The 21,558-nt window shown below is 41.8% G+C and overlaps 1 protein-coding gene across 1 annotated transcript in view; it reads right to left on the bottom strand.

Annotated features, from left to right (window-relative positions):
* The window catches only part of CFAP43 (cilia and flagella associated protein 43), a 79,836-nt gene that overhangs the window by 48,602 nt on the left and 9,676 nt on the right, over positions 1-21,558 (bottom strand). Inside the window, exons 6-15 of the mRNA XM_061636074.1 lie at positions 20,829-20,988; positions 19,219-19,272; positions 15,147-15,226; positions 12,695-12,826; positions 10,937-11,053; positions 6,281-6,361; positions 5,452-5,600; positions 3,997-4,100; positions 1,534-1,674; positions 318-487 (exon numbers count right to left, since the gene is read on the bottom strand). Of these exons, the coding sequence (XP_061492058.1) occupies positions 318-487; positions 1,534-1,674; positions 3,997-4,100; positions 5,452-5,600; positions 6,281-6,361; positions 10,937-11,053; positions 12,695-12,826; positions 15,147-15,226; positions 19,219-19,272; positions 20,829-20,988 (1,188 nt within the window). The remainder of the gene's footprint in view (positions 1-317; positions 488-1,533; positions 1,675-3,996; positions 4,101-5,451; positions 5,601-6,280; positions 6,362-10,936; positions 11,054-12,694; positions 12,827-15,146; positions 15,227-19,218; positions 19,273-20,828; positions 20,989-21,558) is intronic.

Here is a 21,558-nt window from a genome sequence, read left to right as displayed (position 1 = left end):
GTGTCATTTTCCCATAAATATCACCCCCCTCACTCTATCCCAGTTGTTTTTGTTTTACCTTGAGAGAAAGAAAACATAGAGATATACATAGCTATTTTCCTGGGATAAAACATCAGATTTGGGTGGGCAGGGGAGTTAATCAGGAATGGGTGGGGGAAAGGGTTAAAGCACCTCCCTTCAGCTATGAACCAGATCTGTGGGCTCCAAGGCTGTGCATTGTAGGAAAAGCTTAAAGAGACGGAAATGCAATTAACACATTTCACATTTTGTCTAGGTTGACCCTTAGTCAATTGATTTTTTGTGCAACAGGATCATACCTTTGAGGTAAGATGATATTTACAGATGAAAGGTGCCTGGCTAGCATAGCCAAGCACTATACTGTCTTTCCGCTTGACCACAGAAGTCAGAGGGTACTCCAGTTCATACCCACGTGTCTGAATGACATTTTCTTTCAACAGCCCTCTTTCAGTAACACACTCATCATTATCTGCAAATTGAAAAGGATTTATAGTGGAAGGGTGAAAAGATGTTACTTCCAATCAGTAGTTTTCTCTCTCTGAAAATATTCACTAATAGGCAAAACCTCCTTGCAGTTTAAGAATGTACCTGTAGGCAACTGATATTTCTATCAATTTTTTAAAAGCAAGGAAATTGGGCAGCTATAGCGAATGCACATGGGGAGCATGAGACCTGAGCTCCTCTCTGAGATATTGTACTGCCCTACAAATTTGTCAAAATGCAAACACAGTTTGGCTTGGCCTTTCACAGACCAATCCACTTCCTGTATAGCTTGGAAGAATTTGGTAACATGTTCCCCTCAGTCAGTCTTGTGGCTGTATAATTAATTGTGTGAAAAACACATGACAGGTTTCCTAAATCAGGCTCTTCACCAAATGTGTAGCTCCAGTCTGACTCTCTAGATTATCTGCATTTACTGTGCACCCTCATAGGTGTTCCTATAAATGAGATAATATGTAAAAATACTCTTGCCTATCAGAAGTTTTGATTATCCAAAAACATGCATGTCCTCCAGTCCATTCAAATATTCTATGTGTCTTCTACATGTTACATCATTTACCTATCTGCAAATAAACAGCTTTAGACCAGCAAGGGGAAAAAACAAGGAGAAGAAGTATGTTAGTCCTTCCCCTTTTTGTCTATAAATGCATCAGTGTTGACTGTTGAGAGGTGACAATATGGAGAAGCAAAAGCTTTCTCCATTTCCTTGCTTTTCTTTCCTGGTTCTACTGTGCTAAATATACTTCACTGTCTATGATTACCCTACAGAAATCATCTATAAATTTGAGACAGACAAGTAGTACCTGAAACAAAATGTTGCAGTGTGGAGTGCTTCTATGCAGGATTCTAGTCAGTTAGCCATGCCCCTTTGTGTGGATGGTCCATTTTGGCAAGAAAGGGATCCATAGTGGGGGAATGGGTTTGCTATTAGTATATGTGATTTTTTGGGGGGGAAACAAATATCTAATGCAAGGCATAACAAAAACAGAACTTCACACAAGAGTTTATATTTACCGAGAATAATCTTTGAAGGAAGATTAAATATCTCTACTCTTGCCCTTTTGATCTCTGGCGGACAAAGGAGTACAACCACTTCAGTTGAATTCTTCTCCACATCATAGGCTGAAGTTAAGTCAACAACCTCACTAGTCATTGCTACAATGAAGAAAAGTCAGCATTTCAAACAAGATATAGAATTAAATTGATTTATTACTTCTGTTGTTGTTGTTATGTGCCTTCAAGTCGACTACGACTTATGGTGACCCTATGAATTAGCGACTTCCAGGAGCATCTGTTATGAACCACCCTGTTCAGATCTTGTAAGTTCAGGTCTGTGGCTTCCTTTATGGAATCAATCCATCTCTTGTTTGGCCTTCCTCCTTTTCTACTCCCTTCTGTTTTTCCCAGCATTATTGTCTTTTCTAGTGAATCATGTCTTCTCACTATGCGTCCAAAATATTATAGCCTCAGTTTCATCATTTTAGCTTCTAATTATAGTTCTGGTTTAATTTGTTCTAACACCCAATAATTGGTCTTTTTCACAGTCCATGGTATGCGCAAAGCTCTCCTCCAACACCACATTTCAAATGAGTTGATTTTTCTCTTATTCGCTTTTTTCACTGTCCAACTTTCACATCCATACATAGAGACTGGAAATACCATGGTCTGAATGATCCTGACTTTAGTGTTCAGTGATACATCTTTGCATTACAACAAGTGAAGAGGTATATCTGTAGCTATTGAAATAAATTAGGGCTTCTTCATGCATGACTATTTCCCGATAACGAAAAACTTAAGAACATAAGACAACCATCCTGAGGGAAAATGGGAAGCCTGCAAGCAAGACTTTAGTGCAGTAGCACTCTCCCTACTTGTGATTCCCATCAACTGGTATTCAGAGGTATACTGCCTCCAATAGGTAGAACTTGGCCATTGTGGCTAGTAGCTTTTTAAGCAAAAAGTCCAATTTTATATCACACAGAGAGAGTGTGCATCCTAGTCCTAACTGAATGCACTGTCATGCCTCCATCGGATGAGGAGCAGGGGATTTGGCACAGCAGACCCAGGGGAGGGAACAAGCAGACCCCCCCTCAAGCAGCTCCAAACCCCCCAGCACTGAAAGATGTTCAGTATACAGCTGGGACCCCTCAGTCAGACTCAGGGAGTGAACAGGAGGCCCCTTCACTCCCTGCAGAACAAAGACACCTGTGAGTAGCAGAGCAACACAGGTGTTCTGGCCATTTCAGGCTACAAGCCCCTGGGAGTCAAAGGACTGATTGCTAACACCTGAACCAGAGAGGGGAGCTTAAAGGCAGTAAGACACCATTTGCCCTTTGCTGGAAGCAACGGCAAGATGCCAGCATCAGACCCTCACCAGCTGTGCCTTGAAACTCAGATTGCCTTTGCTAGAATATCGGACCTTGTTTTGTTCACTGACTTTGCTTTTTTGAAGACGACCTGGTACGTTCACTGAGACTCCTCTCCCTTCACTGAGACCCCTCTCCCTTGCTTATCTGCAACCAAGCCCCTGCATAGGCAGCTGCCAGCTAATTGTTTTACAGCACCATATATCACCTTGGTGCAGCTGGCAGAGACTGACGGGCATCCTCAGTCATCTGTACTTTGTTATGCAAATTATTTTTGTTCTGCAGGGCAAACTGCAGCTTGGAAGATGTACAACAGCATCCCTCCTTGCCAGCACCATGGCCCTGATACAAACTGGGGTCCTAACAACTGCATTTAGTCTTTTAAAAGAATGTGGGAGATCTGATCACATATCTTCTTTTACCACTTTATTATTAAAAACTCTACAGAAATATCTTATGAAAGTGTCTAGAAGTATAAGGATGCTCACTATAGTTTGTGCTATAAACAGGTCTTGTGTATAATGTTAGGCTTGTTTTCCCCAAAATTTGAATAAACATGTTAGATACCAGGATACAGCGAGTGGATATGCTGTACTTCTAATAATAACCCCAAATGATCAAACTTTGAGCTAATCCTCAAGCCTATAATGAACAACAACAAAAAATTCTTTAGAAAACAGATATTTTTATTTTATTTATTTATTTATTAAACTTGTATACCACCCCATAGCCGAAGCTCTCTGGGCGGTTTACAATAACTAAAAACAAATACAATTTATTTTATCTATTTTCTGCCATAGTGTTCTCAGACTTCCTTCTGCAACTATAGAAGCTTTACTCAGACAAACACTTGCTTATAAAGAAACCTAAACAAAGATTCACAGGGTACTAGCAAAAAATCCATAGCCTCAAGAAATTTCCTTTAAATGTGGAGGCATGCAGGTCAGATGACACTCTCTTAAGAAGAAATATGATTCTGAAATAAAATCTTTGGTTTCTAAAGAGCACCATCTGCTTTGAAAAATACTCAGGAAACACATCTATCACCATTTACAGCTATTACAGCTAGCATTCTCTGGAAATGATTATCCATGAATTTTGCACATATTACCTACGTATCCAAGGACTTGAAATGATTTTGAGGGCATAGCATCTAAAATAAAGATATATCCATCCGTAGTTGATGTTATGAGAAACTGACCGCTTTGTTCATAGCTTGAGAAAAAAGAAGAGCAAAGATAGTACATCAAAATGTAAGTATGCTTTTTGTCTTGGAACATGGCAACTGACATGGGCCACTTCCAGACAACCTATTTGTTGAACATTCATCTTGATTTGTTTGCACAGAGATTAGACCAGTGTTCTTTAACCTTGGGTTCCCAGATGTTGATGGACTATAACTCCCATCATCCTTGACTATTGATCATGCTGTCTGGGGATAATGGGAGTTGTAGTCCAACAACAATGGAGGACCCAAGATTTAAGAACAGTGGATTAGACAACATTGGCTCTTTAATGAGCAGTCATTTTGATTTGTTTGTGGGGAGGTTAGAAGTCACTGCGTCAAAGCCAGCTTTATCCCACACTTTTCAATGCAATTTCCCATCACTTTCTTTATTGCAAAAAGTGTGATCTTTTGGAGAAGTGAGTTTGTTGTGCATAACCTCCCAATCAATTATAACTGTGCAACCTGAATTTGCTGGTGACTGAATCCCATCTGAAAATACTGACAGTCTGGAAGTGCCCACAGCCCTTAATGCTCACACTGATCCCAATTATTTTCAAGCCACTGTGTAAAATTTCCAGCTTAGATTTAGCCCAGAAATACCTATAGAATTAGGACAAGTTTGGGCAAATTTTTCAGCTTAATATTATCCTGCAGCTAACCATCTACATATATAGACACGTCATTAATGCTACAGATGTATATTGGACAGTAATACACCTGTTGCATTATATGAAATAGAGTTCCAGCCTGGAACAGTCACAGAGTTTTGTTTATGCTACTAACCGATGCGCTTCCCTCTGTCATGACCCAACTCTGAGAAGTCGCCAAGACTGACACAGAGGGAGAAGAACCAGCTGGAAGACCAGGAGCACAACCTGGGAAGCTGCTAAACCCAGACCCAAGCCCTGACACAGAGCCTGACCTGGAGCCTGTTAGTTCAGGGCGCTCTGACCCAGGGAGCTCTTGGCTGAGACCTTCAGAGACAGCATCTCTGGGTATCCTTTGCTTCTAAAGAATTGCCCCCTTTGCACCAGGGGCTACTTGCTCCCTACTGGCTGCTTACTAGGGCAGGCAATGTGTAAAGCGGGAACTGCGTGAGAGGTGACATAGTACTTGACTCCAAGTCAGAGAATGACCCCTTTAAGATTCTCCACTCTTCAGGAAGAGGGTGGAGCCTGGGAGGAGCAGTCTAACCCAAGAGGGACAAAATGCCTCACTTGAGCTATAGACCTCCTTGTCTGCAGTTCTAGCCACCCGCCAGTAGGTCACACCCTCTGGGCCCCTGCTTGTGGTCAGGGCCAGAAACCCTTTTCTGCTCTGCTCCCTCAACCTACTTACTGCAAAAATTGAATAGGACTCTCAGTAAGGAGAACCCGGTGAACCACCCGAGGAGCTTCAGCAACAGTAAGATCTACAAAGTAGACGTGGCCCTTTTTGGCTCCCACTGCGACACAGTAAGAGGACAGGCTACAGGCCATAGCAGTAACCTGTGGAATGAACAAATGACAGTGAGGTTCTCTATGAAAGGATCATCTGGAAAAAGATTTTAGGATGATGACAAATGTTCTTATTTTTTCAAGTGCAAGTTATCTTTTATAGAGGTTCCAAGGAGAATCCTGGCAATCATGCATGGATCATTAGTAGGCCATCCTCAGTTTACTAATACCTCATTTTATTTTTAATACCTTTGCCTAAGGAACGGCTTCAGGGAAGTTCAAAAGGATTGATTGATTGAGTTTATTTATATGCCACCTTTCTACAGCATGTTGTGCCCAAAGTGGCTCACAATGAACATTCAAGATATCAAGATACAAAGCGCTGGGGGTGTGGAGAGAAGCAAGTTTACAAAAGCCAACAATAAATTCAAATAAGACAAAAATCAACAATTTTTGTTGCTGTAGAATAAAGGATGCCATGTAAAACAGCAAATCCATAATCATAAGACTGTATTCTTTTTTATATTTCTCATCAGGCACAATCTCAATAAATCTGCTATCACAGTACTCAAAAGCCCTATTGGAGAAGAATTATTTTTTCACTAGAAAAAGTAATATTGGTGTGTTCTGAAAACTCTAGCTCTCTGCTAGGCTGATTATATTGATGGCATACATAAGACAACTGATAAAATGCCTCATTAATTACATCCTCATATTTTGTTTGTGCATACCAAGGTATGTAGGCATAGCTTGCTGACAAAAGAGCCATCTTCCAGCTGCCAAACGTGCACCTCTCCTGATTCTGCTACAGACTACAACATAAAAGAGAAAAATAGCTGTAAGCAACAACAGAGTGGCTGTTACGGAAAAATAGATTGGTGACTTGGTACACTAGCTATGCACATCAGTGTGCTCTCTTTGCACTGTATGAGATTACTTAAGGGCCAATAAGTACAATGGCAGCAATTCTGGATGTTGGATCCAATCTTAAAAGGAAAAGGGCCCCTCCAGATGAGCTATTTACTGAGCATTCATCTTGATTTGCTTGTACAAGGCTTACCTGGGGATTAGACTATTTCTAGTCTATGTTGAGCATTCCTTCTGATTTGTTTATGGAAAGTTATATAACAATGCATTTGTCCTGATTTATTTGCAGGGTGTTTATATACCTTCCCATTAGTCATTCATTCATCCCACACTTTTCAATGTATTTCCCTGTCACGTTTCCACAAAAAGTCTGTTTCTTTTTAAAATTGGATTTGTTGTGCTAATGTGACAGGGTCCTGCAGTTTTGAACTGTGGAAACCTAAAGTTCTGGTACGCCTGCAAAATAGTGAGAGTCTTAAAGCACCCTGCTTTAAAAGAGAAGTCACAGGAGTTTAACTATGGTAGCATTGTCATCTAAAAGGTGGTGCTTATACTATGTACCACCACTAAAAGATGCAACAGGTATGATAAAAAGTGTTTACTGTTGTTCTCAGCAGTCCTTCATTATTTTGGAGACATGTAATTTCAGAGCCACATTTTTCTTCAACTCAGCTCCCCCTGATTTATATCAGATACATTCATGCAGCCAGCATTGCATTAAAGAAATGCATTCAACTTTTTACAGCTCTCCATCTTTTTTGTCTAGCCATGGAACTCCATAGCCCATGTCTAAGCCTTGAAGGGTATGTATGTATGTATTTATTTATTTATATCCCATCCTTTCTCCATGCCTACAATGGGAAATAAAACCTAGGACATATCTCCCTATAATTATAATATAAAGTGAATAGTTATCTTCCTCCTCTTATTCCAGATTATGTAATCATAAAACCTCTTTTTTCACAATAGTTCAGCAGCATTCATGTTTACTTCAATGGAACTGCACCATAGCAAATTATTTTTTGCAATAATAATTGTAAGAATGTTCTTCATTATTTCCATGTACATTAAACCTGGAGGACAAATCAGCAGTGACACTCAGTAGTGTGGTAGCAAATTCAGAAGTGCAACTTCCCTTCATGAATAGTCATGCTATGCCCCCTCACACTTAAGCCCCGTCACTCACTTGCTTGATCTCTGCCATCATCACAGTCCTCAGCCCTTCCCGCCCTCCCTTTCTCCCACAAAAGAAGTCCCTAGGAACCAATCGGCATGAAAGGGGAGTGTGTGTTAGCTACTAAGTTGAGTAGCTGACTCAGCTCCTTTCATGCTGATTTGCTCCAATCAGCAGGAAAGGACAAAGAAGCATATTAGTATGTTCTTCTCAGCAGCTAACATACTCCCCTTTCAAGGTGATTGGCTCATAGGGCATTGGAGACAAAGGGACCTGGCTGGGAGCCTGCTCCCAAAAAAGTAAGGGGTCTAAGATCCTCTGAGACCCTGGACCAGCCTTTCCCACCACTGTGCCTCCAGATGTTGTTGGACCACAATTCCCATCTTTCCTGACCATTGGCAATGCTGGCTGAGGCTGATGGGAGTTGTGGTCCAACAACATCTGGAGGCACACTAATTGGGAAAGGCTGCCGACCGCTGCTGACACCACTTCAGGGCTACTTTCAAACATGATACTTTTCCTATGTGGATTTATTTATTACAGTTATATATGATGCCTTCCAGGATAAAAAGCCTTCAAAGGCAGCTTGCAAATAGTATTAGATTAAGTAAAAAACACAATAAACAATATCAGCATATAAAATGGTCATCAGTATCCATCTCACAGGACAGTAGGTAGCAGAAAGGCCATGTGGCAGGAAGGGAGTAGTCCAGCTGGAGAAAGCTCTGAGGTGGTTTTGGCCTGTGTTTCTCCTGGAATTCTTCCCACAGGGCAGTTAGCAGTATATTGCCTAATTTGGGTGTGTATGTGTGAGGAAAGTTCAACTGAAGCAGGCTCTGAGATGGTTGCTGCCTCTGTTCCTCTCCTGATGAATACAACTTCCATGCAGGAAAAGGCATGTGCAATGTTGTACATGATGAATGCATACATTTATATTAACATACAGGCTCTAAAGGTATATGTTACCCATTAGTAATTACTCTGTTTGCTGGTTATAGTATCTTAGTGCAGGGTTGGAGAATCTGCAGTTCTCTAGAGCTGGAGGGCAACCTGCAAAGCCAGCCAGAAAGGCCAGTGGTCAGCGAGGATAGGAGCTGGAGTCCAGCAACATCTGGAGAGTACCACATTGGCTACCCAATCTTAGTAGAAATGTTAGGCCACAAGTAGTAAAAGTGGTGGCCTCTAGATGTTTGACTAGAACCACTCCTGTGCTAAGCTTACTAGTGAAATGCCTCATCATCTTCCTTTTTTAGCAGTGGTCCTGAGCTAATGTTAATTAGCACAGCTTCAACTAAGTTCCAGGTTCACATACATTGAATTAAAAAACCAGTTAGCTATTTGTTTATTGCTTTATTTTTATGGCCTGCCTTATTCCGCTGCATACATTACAATGCTTTGTAAAATAAATGGGGTAAAAAAAGATAATCAGTACAGAAATAAGGTTTCAAGTTCCATTTGGAAAGTCCCATTTAGAAACTTGGATTATAAAGCCTTCACAAAATAATATTGCAACCTTCGCCAGCCTGGTGACCTCCAGATGTTTTGGAGTACAACTCCTATCAACCCATCAGAATGGCCAATGGGAGTTTTAGTCCAAAATATCTGGAGGATACAGGTTGACAAAGGTTGTGATAGTGCACAGGGCCAGCACCAAAGGGCGGCCAGGTCAGGCCTTGGCCGAGGGCCCCTGCAACCCAAAGGGGCCCCTGAAGGGCCTCTCCTTAGGGTGGGAGGGTAGTGCTCCCGTTCTGCGATCCGTAGCAGTGTGGACTCCTGACCCTGCCGCAGATCGCAGAGAGGGAGCTCCCAGGCCATACTCCCCCCATACAGACTGCATGGGCTTCAATAAGCCTGCACGCATGTCCCACCTACCTCTCCCATTGCTGTGAATGCTGTGCACACTATGCGTGCATGCCTGCCATCAACCATCTGAATCGGGAGAGGCTGTGCAAGCCCTGGACTGCTGCCTGGACTCCGTGGTGAGCTGGATCAGGGCCAATAAACTGAGTCCGAATCCTAGCAAAACAGAGGCACTGTGGGTTGGTGGTTCTCAAGTTCAGATAAACTGATCAGTTGCCTGCTTTGGATGGGGTCGTACTCCCTCTGAAAGAGCAGGTCCATAGTCTGGGGGTGCTCCTGGATCCATCTTTGTTGCTAGAGGTCCAGGTGGCCTCAGTGGCTAGGAGTGCCTTTTACTAGCTTTGGCTGGTAAGACAGCTGCAGCCGTTTCTGGACCGGGATAGCCTGACCACACAGTGGTAACCTCCAGGCTGGATTACTGTAATGCACTCTATGTGGGGCTGCCCTTGAGGTTGGTCTGGAACCTTCAATTTGTGCAAAATGCAGCGGCGAGACTGGGGCACCCCACTGATAAAAGAATTGCACTAGCTGCCCATTTGTTACTGGGCCAAGTTCAAGGTTCTAGTTTTGGTGTACAAAGCTCTATATAGCTTGGGACCAGGATATCTGAAAGACTGTCTTATCCCTTGTATACCCAGTTGATCACTGTGCTGTGCAGGTGAGGGCCTCTGCAGATACCATCTTATCAGGAGGTCTGTTCTGCACAACATAGGAAATGGACCTTTAGTGTGGCGGCACCTACCCTGTGGAATTTCTTACCCTTAAATATTAGACAGGCGCCATCTCTGTTATCTTTTTGGCACCTATTGAAGACCTTCCTCTTTCAACACCCCTTTTATGGAGAGACCTTATCCTAGTCTGTGTTTGTGTTGGAATTGCTTTTTAATATGCTTTTAAACCTTTAAAAAAAAAAAAAGTTTTAACCTCTTTTTAAAAGATGTCTTGAAAGCTTTTTTTTTTAAAAAAATGTTTTTAAAGATGTTTTATTTTAATGTATTTTAAAGTCTGTTTTTATGATGTTTTAAAGTGTTTTTATTGCTTTTGTTTGCTGCCCTGGGCTCCTGCTGGGAGGAAGGGCGGGATATAAATCAAATAATAAATAAATAATAAATCAACCAAGATGGCGGCAGAGGCTTCCCTAAGTGGCTGCTGCCCCTGCTGTTATCTTGGTTGATTTCTGGCATGTGCACACTTAGTGGTCATGCGTGCCATCAACCAAGATGGTGGCGGGGGCATTAGCTCCTTAGGGATGTTTGATGGCAGGCATGCACACACAGCGTACACAGCATTCACATGAGGTGACAGGAGAGGTAGATGGGGTGTCGGTGCAGGTGCCATGGGCCTGGGGCAGGCTGGCACCCAAGGGTCCAGTCATGTCTGGCGCCAGCCCTGATAATGCAATATAATGGCATTATGGACTATTGCAACTCAAAAATGTTGGTTTCTCTCTTTCAAACTTTATTTAATGGAAATGAGAGCTCCTTACCACACAGTGCTTGTTTCCTGGAACAACAAAATCAGCAGCTACAAACCGGCTTATACTAGCATCCAATAACTCAATAACATCTTCGTTATCATTAGGATTAAAAATGCAGAGTGATCCCTGTTAAATGGAAAATATCATCTATTATGGAAAGGACAGAGAAAGTATATTCTTTTTCAATTTTCTTTTGTTGACAAGTCTATTTGAACTTAAAGTGACAAACACTGTCAGGTTATATAATATGATTATCTTATATATGCTCATAATAGACTGGAAAACTGGCTGTCACTCTAACTACATGATTTCTGTAGCACCCACATGCAATTCCATGAAAATGGACTACTACTTTTTTATCCTGTTTAACTTCTAATACTGCATGGCATGATGAGGAAATGCTTACAGCAATTTTCTTAAAAGAAGCAGCCCCTTTCTGGTTGTCCCTGCCAGGTGAGATGAGATGCAATGGCTATTAGCAGAAGGGCCTTTTTAGTGGTCAGCTGACACCCTGGTCATGGAATGCCCTGCCCAGAGAGGGTCACCGGGTGCTCATGTTGTTATATTTTTCGTGCCAGGTGAAGCCATCTTATCTTTCCAGACCTTTAACACAGGGAGGCTCACCTTTTTTGGCCTGAGGGTTGGCTATCCCTCCAAGAGCCACATGGCAGAAGTAGACATGACCAACACCCCCACCCCCACCCCCACCCCAAAACACTAATCACAAATGCAGCATGTGTATAGATATACAGACCCCTCCCCCACTCACTCACCACAAACACATGCAAACAGGCTGATTCATAAACATACATTCACTCAGCAGATGGGGGGACATATAGGTAGATGGCAACACATACATTCAGGCAGGTTGGCTGGCGGAGATACACTCAGCCTACAGGGGAAGCGGGTACAGCAGGCAGGCAAGCAGAGAGACAGAGATGCACACACACTCAGCAGAGGAGAGGGGGTGCCAGCATTTTTTCTCCCTGTTATAGCACCGGAGCATGAAGATCTCCTCCTACTTGAGTAATAGGGAGCAAAAACAAAGTCTTTTTTCTCCACAGCAGTGTTGTGATGGGACCCTTTCCTACTATCCCAATGCTGTGCTGGGCAGCAAAAACCAGGGCTGTGGAGTCGTGGAGTCGGAAGCAATTTTGGGTGGAGTCGGAGTCAGTAGAAATGTATCGACTCTGACTTCCAAATATATTTTGATTGACAAGAAGCACTTTTGGGTGGAGTCGGAGTCGGACAGTAGAAAAATAGAGGAGTCAGAGTCGAAGGTTTGGCGTACCGACTCCACAGCCCTGGCAAAAAGAAAGCATTTTTGCTCCCCACAGCAGTGATGTGGTGGGAGGCTCTCCTTCTATCCCAGCATGCTAACGGGGAGGAAAAACAAAGTGATTCAAAGGTGGTTACCTTTGAAAAGCATTGTTCCTTTATCTGGTGTGCTGCCACTGTTAGAAGGCCTTAGAAGATAGTGGAAACAGGGAGTGCACTTTTTTCCAGAGGAGATTATGTCCAGAGTTAATTTTAGATATATGAATTAATCTCCTGGATTTCATACCTCAGTCCTCACTTGTATGTCTTAGGAAAAAATGAAAATCAGACAACCTGCACAATCTGATTGTGATTATTTCCTACATTTACTGCACTGACTATGGTAGATCCCATGTTGTACTGATTATAGGCATGCTTTTTGATGCATTAAAATATCACAATTTAAGTTAGGAACCTCATTTATCAGTAATTTTGCCTTTCACAATATACCTTTTCTGTTTCTACTAATAAGTACACATAATCAGGGGAGAAGACAAGATTTGTTATGGGCTCCTCCACTTCCAGGCAGTCTTCCATCTGAAAACTGTTGCCTTTGATTCTATAAAAACGCACGAAACCATCCTAGGCAAGAACATACCATAAACAGCATAATTAGCAGGACAGCATCCACCTATCCCCAAAGGACTTTATAACAACTTCAGAGAACAGTTGGGACAAAACTAGATGAGATGTTGGAAATTCATGACTGGGTCTCTGATCTTTTAATTGCTTTCAAAAGCAGCTGAGTGTATGTGTGTGGCTAGGTGGAATGAAGTTGGGATAGTATTTTCCTGAAGGTGTTTTCCTGATCTAAATAAGACCCTCCCACACACTATTTTTTCCATTAGTGAAAATTATTATTAATAATAATAATATCTTGCCCTTCCTCCCAGTAGGAGCCCACGTACGTACATGTTTTTGTCCCTTATGGGAAAATGTCAACTTAGGGAGGGGCAATATAGGTTGGGAGCATGCTGCAGAGAAAAAGGTTAACTCCTGCCCTCTGTCAGTGCTCTAGTCCAATCCAATTTGTCATCCTGTGGCTACTTTAAAAAAAAAGAGAGAGACAGATGGTATATCCCATCACAGATCCCCAATGTTTTATATGTAGTTTGGCTCTTAGGACTTACGTATACGCAACTGAATACCTCGTGTCAGCAAAATATATAAAGTATAGCTTTAAGCCAATGTAGCTAGTAAATTTGTTGTTAGCCTAAAGGTTTGTATCCCCTTTAAGGCCCCAGCATTCTTAAGCATTTTAGATTGCGAATGTACTTGGCAGGTGGATGAGTCAAGGTACGGTCAATGACGAGATAGTACAGGTGTGTTATCAGTTGTATACTAGCAAAGTTGGGTATAAAGATAAGGCAGGCACATAGTTTGCCAAGGGAGGATGCCAGGATGTTCCAGTTATTTATCTTAAGATAATATAGCTTTCTAGCAATTAGTATGCTTTTGAAGTTGTCCTGTTAAAGGTCAGATTAGCCAATTATATGTAGCAGGTGCCATGATTTAATGTTTTGATGCTTTAAAGTCATTAAGCATTTATGTAACCATATCAGTTTGTATGCCAATTTATATGCGATAAAAGTGTTTCTTGTGCTCAGTAAGAGTGTTCAGTCTGACACCAGCTTCTGCAGGGCTGTGTTGCTCATCAACTTTTATTGGGGATACTTGGCTGTATGCTTTGTAAGTGAACTCAATAAATTTTACTCTTTGTAAGCAAACCTCACGTCTGCATCTCATCTCTGGTAATCCAAACAAAAACCTGAAGTGTATACAGCAACCAGTTTCTGTACTTACATTTGCTGCAACTCTAGGACTGCATGATGGCAGTGGGCGGAGAATCAGTGGAAGCGTGTGGACAATATCTTGTGTGTGGGCAGTGCCTGTGAGCTGATGTAGCATAGTGGCTAAGTGACTGAGCTACAAATCAAACTCCCTGGTTTCAATGTGAGTGCTGCCATGAACTTGCTAGGTGGCCTAAGGCAAGTCACTCTCTCTCATCCTTGGTCCCATCAGCCAAAAGTGCTATACAAATGTTTTTAATTATTAGATGCTGGATAAATGGACATGGTGGTACTGAGCCTTTTATACTCAATGTAAGCATTTGCCTTTTTTCATGACTAGCAGAAATCAGGGTTGCATTTATATGGAGAAAGGCAGTGGCTCAGTGATACAGACCTGGGGCTGAAATCCTACACAGCCGCTGCCAGTCAGTGGAGGCAATACCAAGCGATGGACCAATGGTCTGACCAAATATAAGGCAGCTTCCTGTGTTCCCATTTACTTAAAAGGCAGGAAGACCCATCTATCCAGATCAGATTATACTGAGATTATGGCACTAATCAGAAGTTCACCTGAATGACGGTAGGCTAAAAGTGGAGAGAGGACAGGGGATGCATACACAAGACCCATCCTCAACATCTCCATGTGCACAGGTTCCCTGCCACCAACATCTCTGTGCACACTGGCTCCACTTCAGACTTCCACACATTGAGAGAGAAAGAACATTCTAAGCACGTTTGGGTGAATATGCTTAGACTCCTCCCTGATGCTGGGGATGGAGCTTGCGTGCACAGTTCCTCCCCTCTTTAAACCCATATATACCTGAAGAGAGCTTATGTAATTTCAAGAACTGATACATGAGAGCCAAACAACACATGATGTTCATCACATCATTTGGCCTCGAGTTATTTTTGTGTGTGTGCAGAAAATAGCTGTTGTGAAGGCCTGAAACAGGTCAGGACCTGAGTGGGGAGAAGAGGGGGAGCTGTGGTTCTGATCCGAATCAGGCCTCCTGGCTGCGATTAGCATATGGCAAAGCTACCATTGGGATTTATCTGGCTGGCTGGCACTTGCAGTGAGGCTACAGGCCTTTACCAAATGGTGTTTTACATACACTTCCAGCTGCGTAGAGTCCATCCTTATGAAGTGCCATGGTGAACAGGATGACATTTTGAGCTTCCTTCCTTCCATCACCTACAGAAGGTATTAATAAAATAAGAGGTTTTTAAAACGTATGCCTTGAATTTCACACACTACATAGTGAATTGCTATTCTTCGGAAGACAGCAGTGCCGCTCTTTATTGTGGAATAATCAGAAATAGGGACAGATTGATTTTCAGTCTGTCAGTTTTACATCTGTTCATTCTTAAGTCCATTCCATTCTGTTTCTGCACCTTTCTGAGTTTTTGTCTTAATTTAAAAAAACCTAGCACAAATATACATGTCTTATGTGCCTTTTGATATTTTTTTGAGCCAAGAACTATGCATCACAAATCCTGAAGAACAACAACATCTGAAGCATAACTGTGATCTGAACTGCATGTTAGTCTGGAAAGTGTAAATCAGGGCAGTTCACTTAAAAATACAGACCACAGGAAATCCTCACTTACCAGAAATTACATTTAGTGCCAAGATGCTGCCTCATAGACTCATTTATCTAAAGGGGAATTGAAAGCTCATTTATCTAAAGGGAAATTTACTCTTTAAAAATTTAAAGAGTAGGGATGTTGAATAATCAACAGGTAACACACTGACTGACCGAAATGAAATAAAAGGAAGATGGAAGCAATACACTGAAGAACAATATAAAAGAGATGCAAGGGTGACAGATTCATGATAAAGAGCCAGAAATTTTAGAATGTAAGGTGAAAGCTGCTCTTAAAATACTTGGAAGAAACAAATCACCAGGAACAGATGGCATACCAATAGAGTTGCTACAAGCTACTGAGACTGAATCTGTCCAAATTTTGACAAAAAGTTGTCAAGAAATATGGAAAACTAAACAATTGCCCACAGACTGGAAGTGTTCAATATATATTCCAATTCCAAAGAAAGCTGATACCAGGGAATGCAGTAATTATCAAACTATTGCCTTAATATCCCATGCAAGTAAAGTAATGGTCAAGATTCTACAACAAAGGCTCTTACCATATATGGAGCAAGCAATGCCAGATGTCCAAGTTGGATTTAGAAAAGGAAGAGGTACCAGAGATCATATTGCAAACATACATTGAATAATGGAATGGCCCAAGGGATTTCAGAAGAAAATCACCCTGTGCTTTATAGATTACAGCAAAGCCTTTGATTGTGTAGATCATGAAAAACTATGGAATGCTTTAAAAGAAATGTGGGTGCCACAGCATCTGATTGTCCTGATGCGCAACCTATACTCTGGACAAGAGGCTAGTGTAAGGACAGAATATGGAGAAATCGACTGGATCCCCATGGGAAAGGGTGGGAGACAGGGGTGTATTTTATCACCCTATTTGTTTAATTGATATGCAGAGCATAACATAGAGAAAGCGGGATTGGACAAAGATGAAGGAGGTGTGAAAATTGGAGGAAGAAATATCAATAATTTAAGATATGCAGACGATACCATGCTACTAGCAGAAACCAGTAACGATTTCAAACGAATGCTGTTGAAAGTTAAAGAGGAAAGTACAAAAGCAGGACTACAGCTGAACGTCAAGAAGACTAAAGTAATGACAACAGAAGATTTATGTTGACAATGAGGATGTTGAACTTGTCAAGGACATTGAACTAGAAAAGTTCCTCAAATGCAAAGATGTATCACTGAACACTAAAGTCAGGATCATTCAGACCATGGTACAGTAGGGCCCCACTCATATGGTGGGTTACGTTCCAGAGCCCCGTCTAAAAGAGAAACCTGCCAAAAAGCGGAACTCATTCAATAGAATGGCGCCCAACACCCAAAAAACACCGTAAAAGCGGAACAAGCGTCATATGAGTGGGGCCTTACTCTAATTGAAAGCCGCCGTATTAGTGGAACACCGAAAAGCGGGGCCCTACTGTATTCCCGATCTCTATGTATGGATGAGAAAGTTGGACAGTGAAAAAAGCAGATAAGAGAAAAATCAACTCATTTGAAATGTGGTGTTGGAAGAGAGCTTTGCGGATACCATGGACCGTGAAAAAGACAAATAATTGGATGTTAGAACAAATTAAACCAGAACTATAATTAGAAGCTAAAATGACGAAACTGAGGTTATCATACTTGGACACACAATGAGAAGACATGATTCACTAGAAAAGACAGTAATGCTGGGAAAAACAGAAGGGAGTAGAAAAAGAGGAAGACCAAACAAGAGATGGATTGACTCCATCAAGGAAGCCACAGACCTGAACTTACAAGATCTGAACAGGGTGGTTCATAACAGATGCTATTGGAGGTCACTGTTTCATAGGGTCGCCATAAGTTGTAATCGACTTGAAGGCACGTAACAACAACAGAGAGTGTCAGTCTGCTGAAACAAGGATCACCAAAAGTAACCACAAAATGAACTATAACCATCTCATACAGGCCATCAGCCTTCTATATCCATTTGGAATAGCAAATCAAATGGGATGTGACTAAGGGCTTATCTAAAGAGAAAATTTAAAGAGCTCTGAATCTGCCTCGCTTTGAACAAAGTTTTGCAACTTGCAGTGCTATATTTTCCCATACAGAAGTATGTTTAGAGTTCTAAGTGTCTGGCCTGTTGTGAAGGGATTATAGGCAGCACAGAGCAGAGAAGATCGTTTTTGCTGTTGGAATTGGAGCCCTGAGTTATATGCACCAGGGAGAAAGCTAAGAAGAAAAAGAAAGGGATGGCTGCAGCTTTTGTTTTATTTATTTGTTTGTTTTTTAAATGTGTATCTCACTTTTCACCATCTAAGTCTCAAAGTGGCTTACAACATTAAAATGTGTAATACACAACACTGAAAATGTAAGTTAAACCTCAAACATTTGAAACCTGAGAAATTTAAAATCTCAAAAATTTGAACAAAACCACAAGGAATTTCAAAAACAGCAGAGAAGCATTCACGATGCAAAGGCTTCCTGAAATAAAACAATTTTAACCAGGTGTCTGAAACTCAGCAGGGACAGTGCCTGCCTGACGTCTAATAGGAGAGAGTTCCACAGAGTTGGGTCCATAACACTGAAAGCACAACTTCTTGTTGACATGAGTCATGCTACTGGTCCATGGGGAACCATTAATAGAGCTCCCCCAGATGTTCTCAGTGATTGACTTGGGACTTACAGGGTAAGGTGGTCCTGAAGGTATCATTGGCATAAGTTATTCAGGGCTTTGTACACAAACCATGAACTTAGTCTGGTAGCAGATGGGAAGCCAGCAAAGGTCTTTTAACACTGGTGCCATGTGTTGGGGGTAGTCTGCCAATAACGCAGTCTCACAAACAACATAAAAGTAAAATTAAGAGAAGGAGCAAAAAATGTTTCATCAAAGGTTCCAAATTGTGATGCATTTTGTGCATCTTGATGAGGAGTATTGCTTATATTCCCTCTGATGCACATCTGCTTGAAACCCATCAGGATTTGGTCCCTTTGATTGTCATTTTTACTCTCACTATATGAATCCTTGTTTTCCTTCTGAAAACAAACAAAACCCACGGAGGGATGGGAGCAGCAAAAGGGAAGGCTTCAGTTCTTTATTACTACTCCCAACCTCCCAAACCTGTTTTTCCTCTGTCCCCCTTCACTGGTAAATGTAAAACACCCATCTCCAATGTGTAACCCTCCTCTCCAAACCAGCACATCTCCAAGTGTCTCTCCTGTGTATGATTGGTGTGCATGCTATGTGTGTGCGCACATATGCTCTCTTTTTTACACAGAGTGAGAGAATTTCTCCTTCTTATAGTACTATTCTTCAGTATACCTGTTTTTCAATGTATGATATTTAGTGTTTGGGGAATGGGTCGCCATGCATAAAACTACTGGAGGAGGAAATTGCACCTGGACAGCTCATTTTCCTGGCTGACCAGTTGTCCTGTCAGCACTGGAGAATTTTCTGATGAAGACACCAAATCCAACACAACCCCCTCATTTCAAATGTGCCTTTGACCATTTGTTTTGTACCAGACAGTCCATGAAGAGTCTTATTACAATCCCCCAAAGTGGCAGATGCTTTCTGCAAAGTCAGTTAGCATTAAAAAGTAAATACCTTCCACTTTTATAGCATTCTGTGATATCGATCGAAAAGTTGCCCGTTTTTTTGCTGGAAAGGAAGTAAGACTGTGTCAGTTGTGGTCTACACAATCTACTGACAACTGTGATAGGACCAGATGAGATGTAGATTAAAAGAAACAGAAGTTTCACATTAAACCAACCTGCTTATAACTTTAAAGCAAATTAACAGTGTAGAACCTGAATTGACTGGATTTCTGAAGCACCTATTGCAGCTTCAGAAGTTCACAATAATCACCTGCACAAGGGGGGGGGCACTGATTTGGGGCCTGCATACCCTCATCACTACTCATAAGTAGTAATACATAACCTGGGCATACACATATGGATGCACGTGCAATTGACCATGTTTTGTTTCAGCTCCTGAAGACAGGAGTATACATGCTCTCAGCTGAAGAAATGTCTCTATCTTAATGCCCACAGCTGCGTGAAAGTAATTACTGGGATACTTTCATACATGATACAATTGATTAAAAATAATAAGAATGAAGATGACCAAAAAAAATTATGTGGCATATTCTTAGGAGAAATAGTATAGTGATCAGAGCACTAACTGTAAAGGTAGTGGATTCTGATTCTCACACTGCATAGACACACATACTAACCAAGGAACCAAATTTACTTACTGGGGAAGTGAAATGCTGCCTAAGATGGAATTATTTTAGTGGACATATTTTAAACATACCATCCCAATCAAAGCTGCCATTTCAGGTTTTCAGAGCATGAATGGCATGACAGGGTCAAGGTTCATAGCAACGCACAAAGGCCTACTTTTAAACAGTTGCCATTTGAAGCAGCAAAAAACTGAATGGGCACAAATTTAATAATTTATAATACTCTGTGACTCAGTTCGCATGTAATGTTAAGCCAAACTGTGGCTTTGCACAAACATGCAAGTGTGCAGCCTCCTGGAGCGGAGATTGCGGCTGCTTTTGTCTTCCTCCAGTCCTGCTGAAGCTGTGAGTTTGACTTAGCGTATCATCTAAACGTGGGCTGGAGGTAAGTCTCCTCCATAAGAACATAAGAAGAGCCTGCTGGATCAGGCCAGTGACCCATCTAGTCCAGCATCCTGTTCTCACAGTGGCCAACCAGGTGCCTGGGGGAAGTCCGCAAGCAGGACCCGAGTGCAAGAACACTCTCCCCTCCTGAGGCTTCCGGCAACTGCTTTTCAGAAACATACTGCCTCTGACTAGGGTGGCAGAGCACAGCCATCATGGCTAGTAGCCATTGATAGCCCTAAGAACAAATCTTAGTTAAAGCTTATGGTTTGTCTGGAGTCAGACAAACTACAAACCCGGGTTTAGGAAACACCTTAACCAAACCATTGCTTAGCTTGCAGCAGTGCAGCAGCACGAGGACTGGAAAAGAAGCAAAGGGGTCACGATCTCCTCTCTGGTAGCCTGCATGTGAACCAGGTCAGTGTGTGTAACCAGTGAATTGCCCACATATAGATGTTCCTGAAGAAGAAGCAAATGTGGTCTAAAGCTAGGGGAGGCAGCTGCCCTTCTTCTTCTGTGAAAGGTGACCTGATCATCCCAGTGAATCAGAAAAGGTTTGGGACAATCTTTGACTTGAAAGTGCACTCACCTTTAGCATCTGGGGAAAGCTTTTGATGGATAATTACAGCCTTGAATGTGTCTGCACCAATTTTAAAAAAATATCCTTCTTCACAGCCCATATAAAGATCAGATGTTGGAGTCCAGCAATGGACAGTAGGGTGAACACAAGGTTGAATGTCATCTTTAGGCTTCAATTTAAAAAAAGGCAGCATGTTTCGGTTACAAAAGTTAGTTGTGCACATGCCCCAAACAAGCATACATACCTCAATCTGATTTTTATTCAAATTCTGGTTAAGGATCTGTGCAGCATATAAAACCCAGATCTATACTTCTGAGAATACATTCATACATATATTTTAATTCAGGATTTACTCATAGTGAATCTAATACCATACTGACAGGCATGGAGTCAACACCAACATGGTGGGGCAAATGCTGGGCTCTATGGGGGGAGGGGTCATTGGAGCGAACACCAGCTTCCCTTTTTTGTTTTAATTTTTTAACAGTTTTTATAAAGGAACTGACACTGTGAAAAGAAGCACCAGCCAGGCACCTGCATGTCCAACTGCTGCTATTGTGATTACCCACAATGCACCTGGGCCCAATGTATGCTGAGGCATTCTGTGGAAATAAAGATGGGGCAGCTGCTGCAGCTAATAACACAGAAAGCTGGCACCAGTCCACTTTAGCTCAATACCAGAGCTTGGAAAAGTTACTTTTTTGAACTACAACTCCCATCAGCCCAATCCAGTGGCCAT

The sequence above is a fragment of the Rhineura floridana genome, chromosome 7 (assembly GCF_030035675.1).
Source record: "Rhineura floridana isolate rRhiFlo1 chromosome 7, rRhiFlo1.hap2, whole genome shotgun sequence".
In the NCBI taxonomy this organism is placed as follows: Eukaryota; Metazoa; Chordata; class Lepidosauria; order Squamata; family Rhineuridae; genus Rhineura; species Rhineura floridana.
Note: the sequence above shows the minus strand (reverse complement) of the source record. Positions and strands in the feature narration are given on the sequence as shown.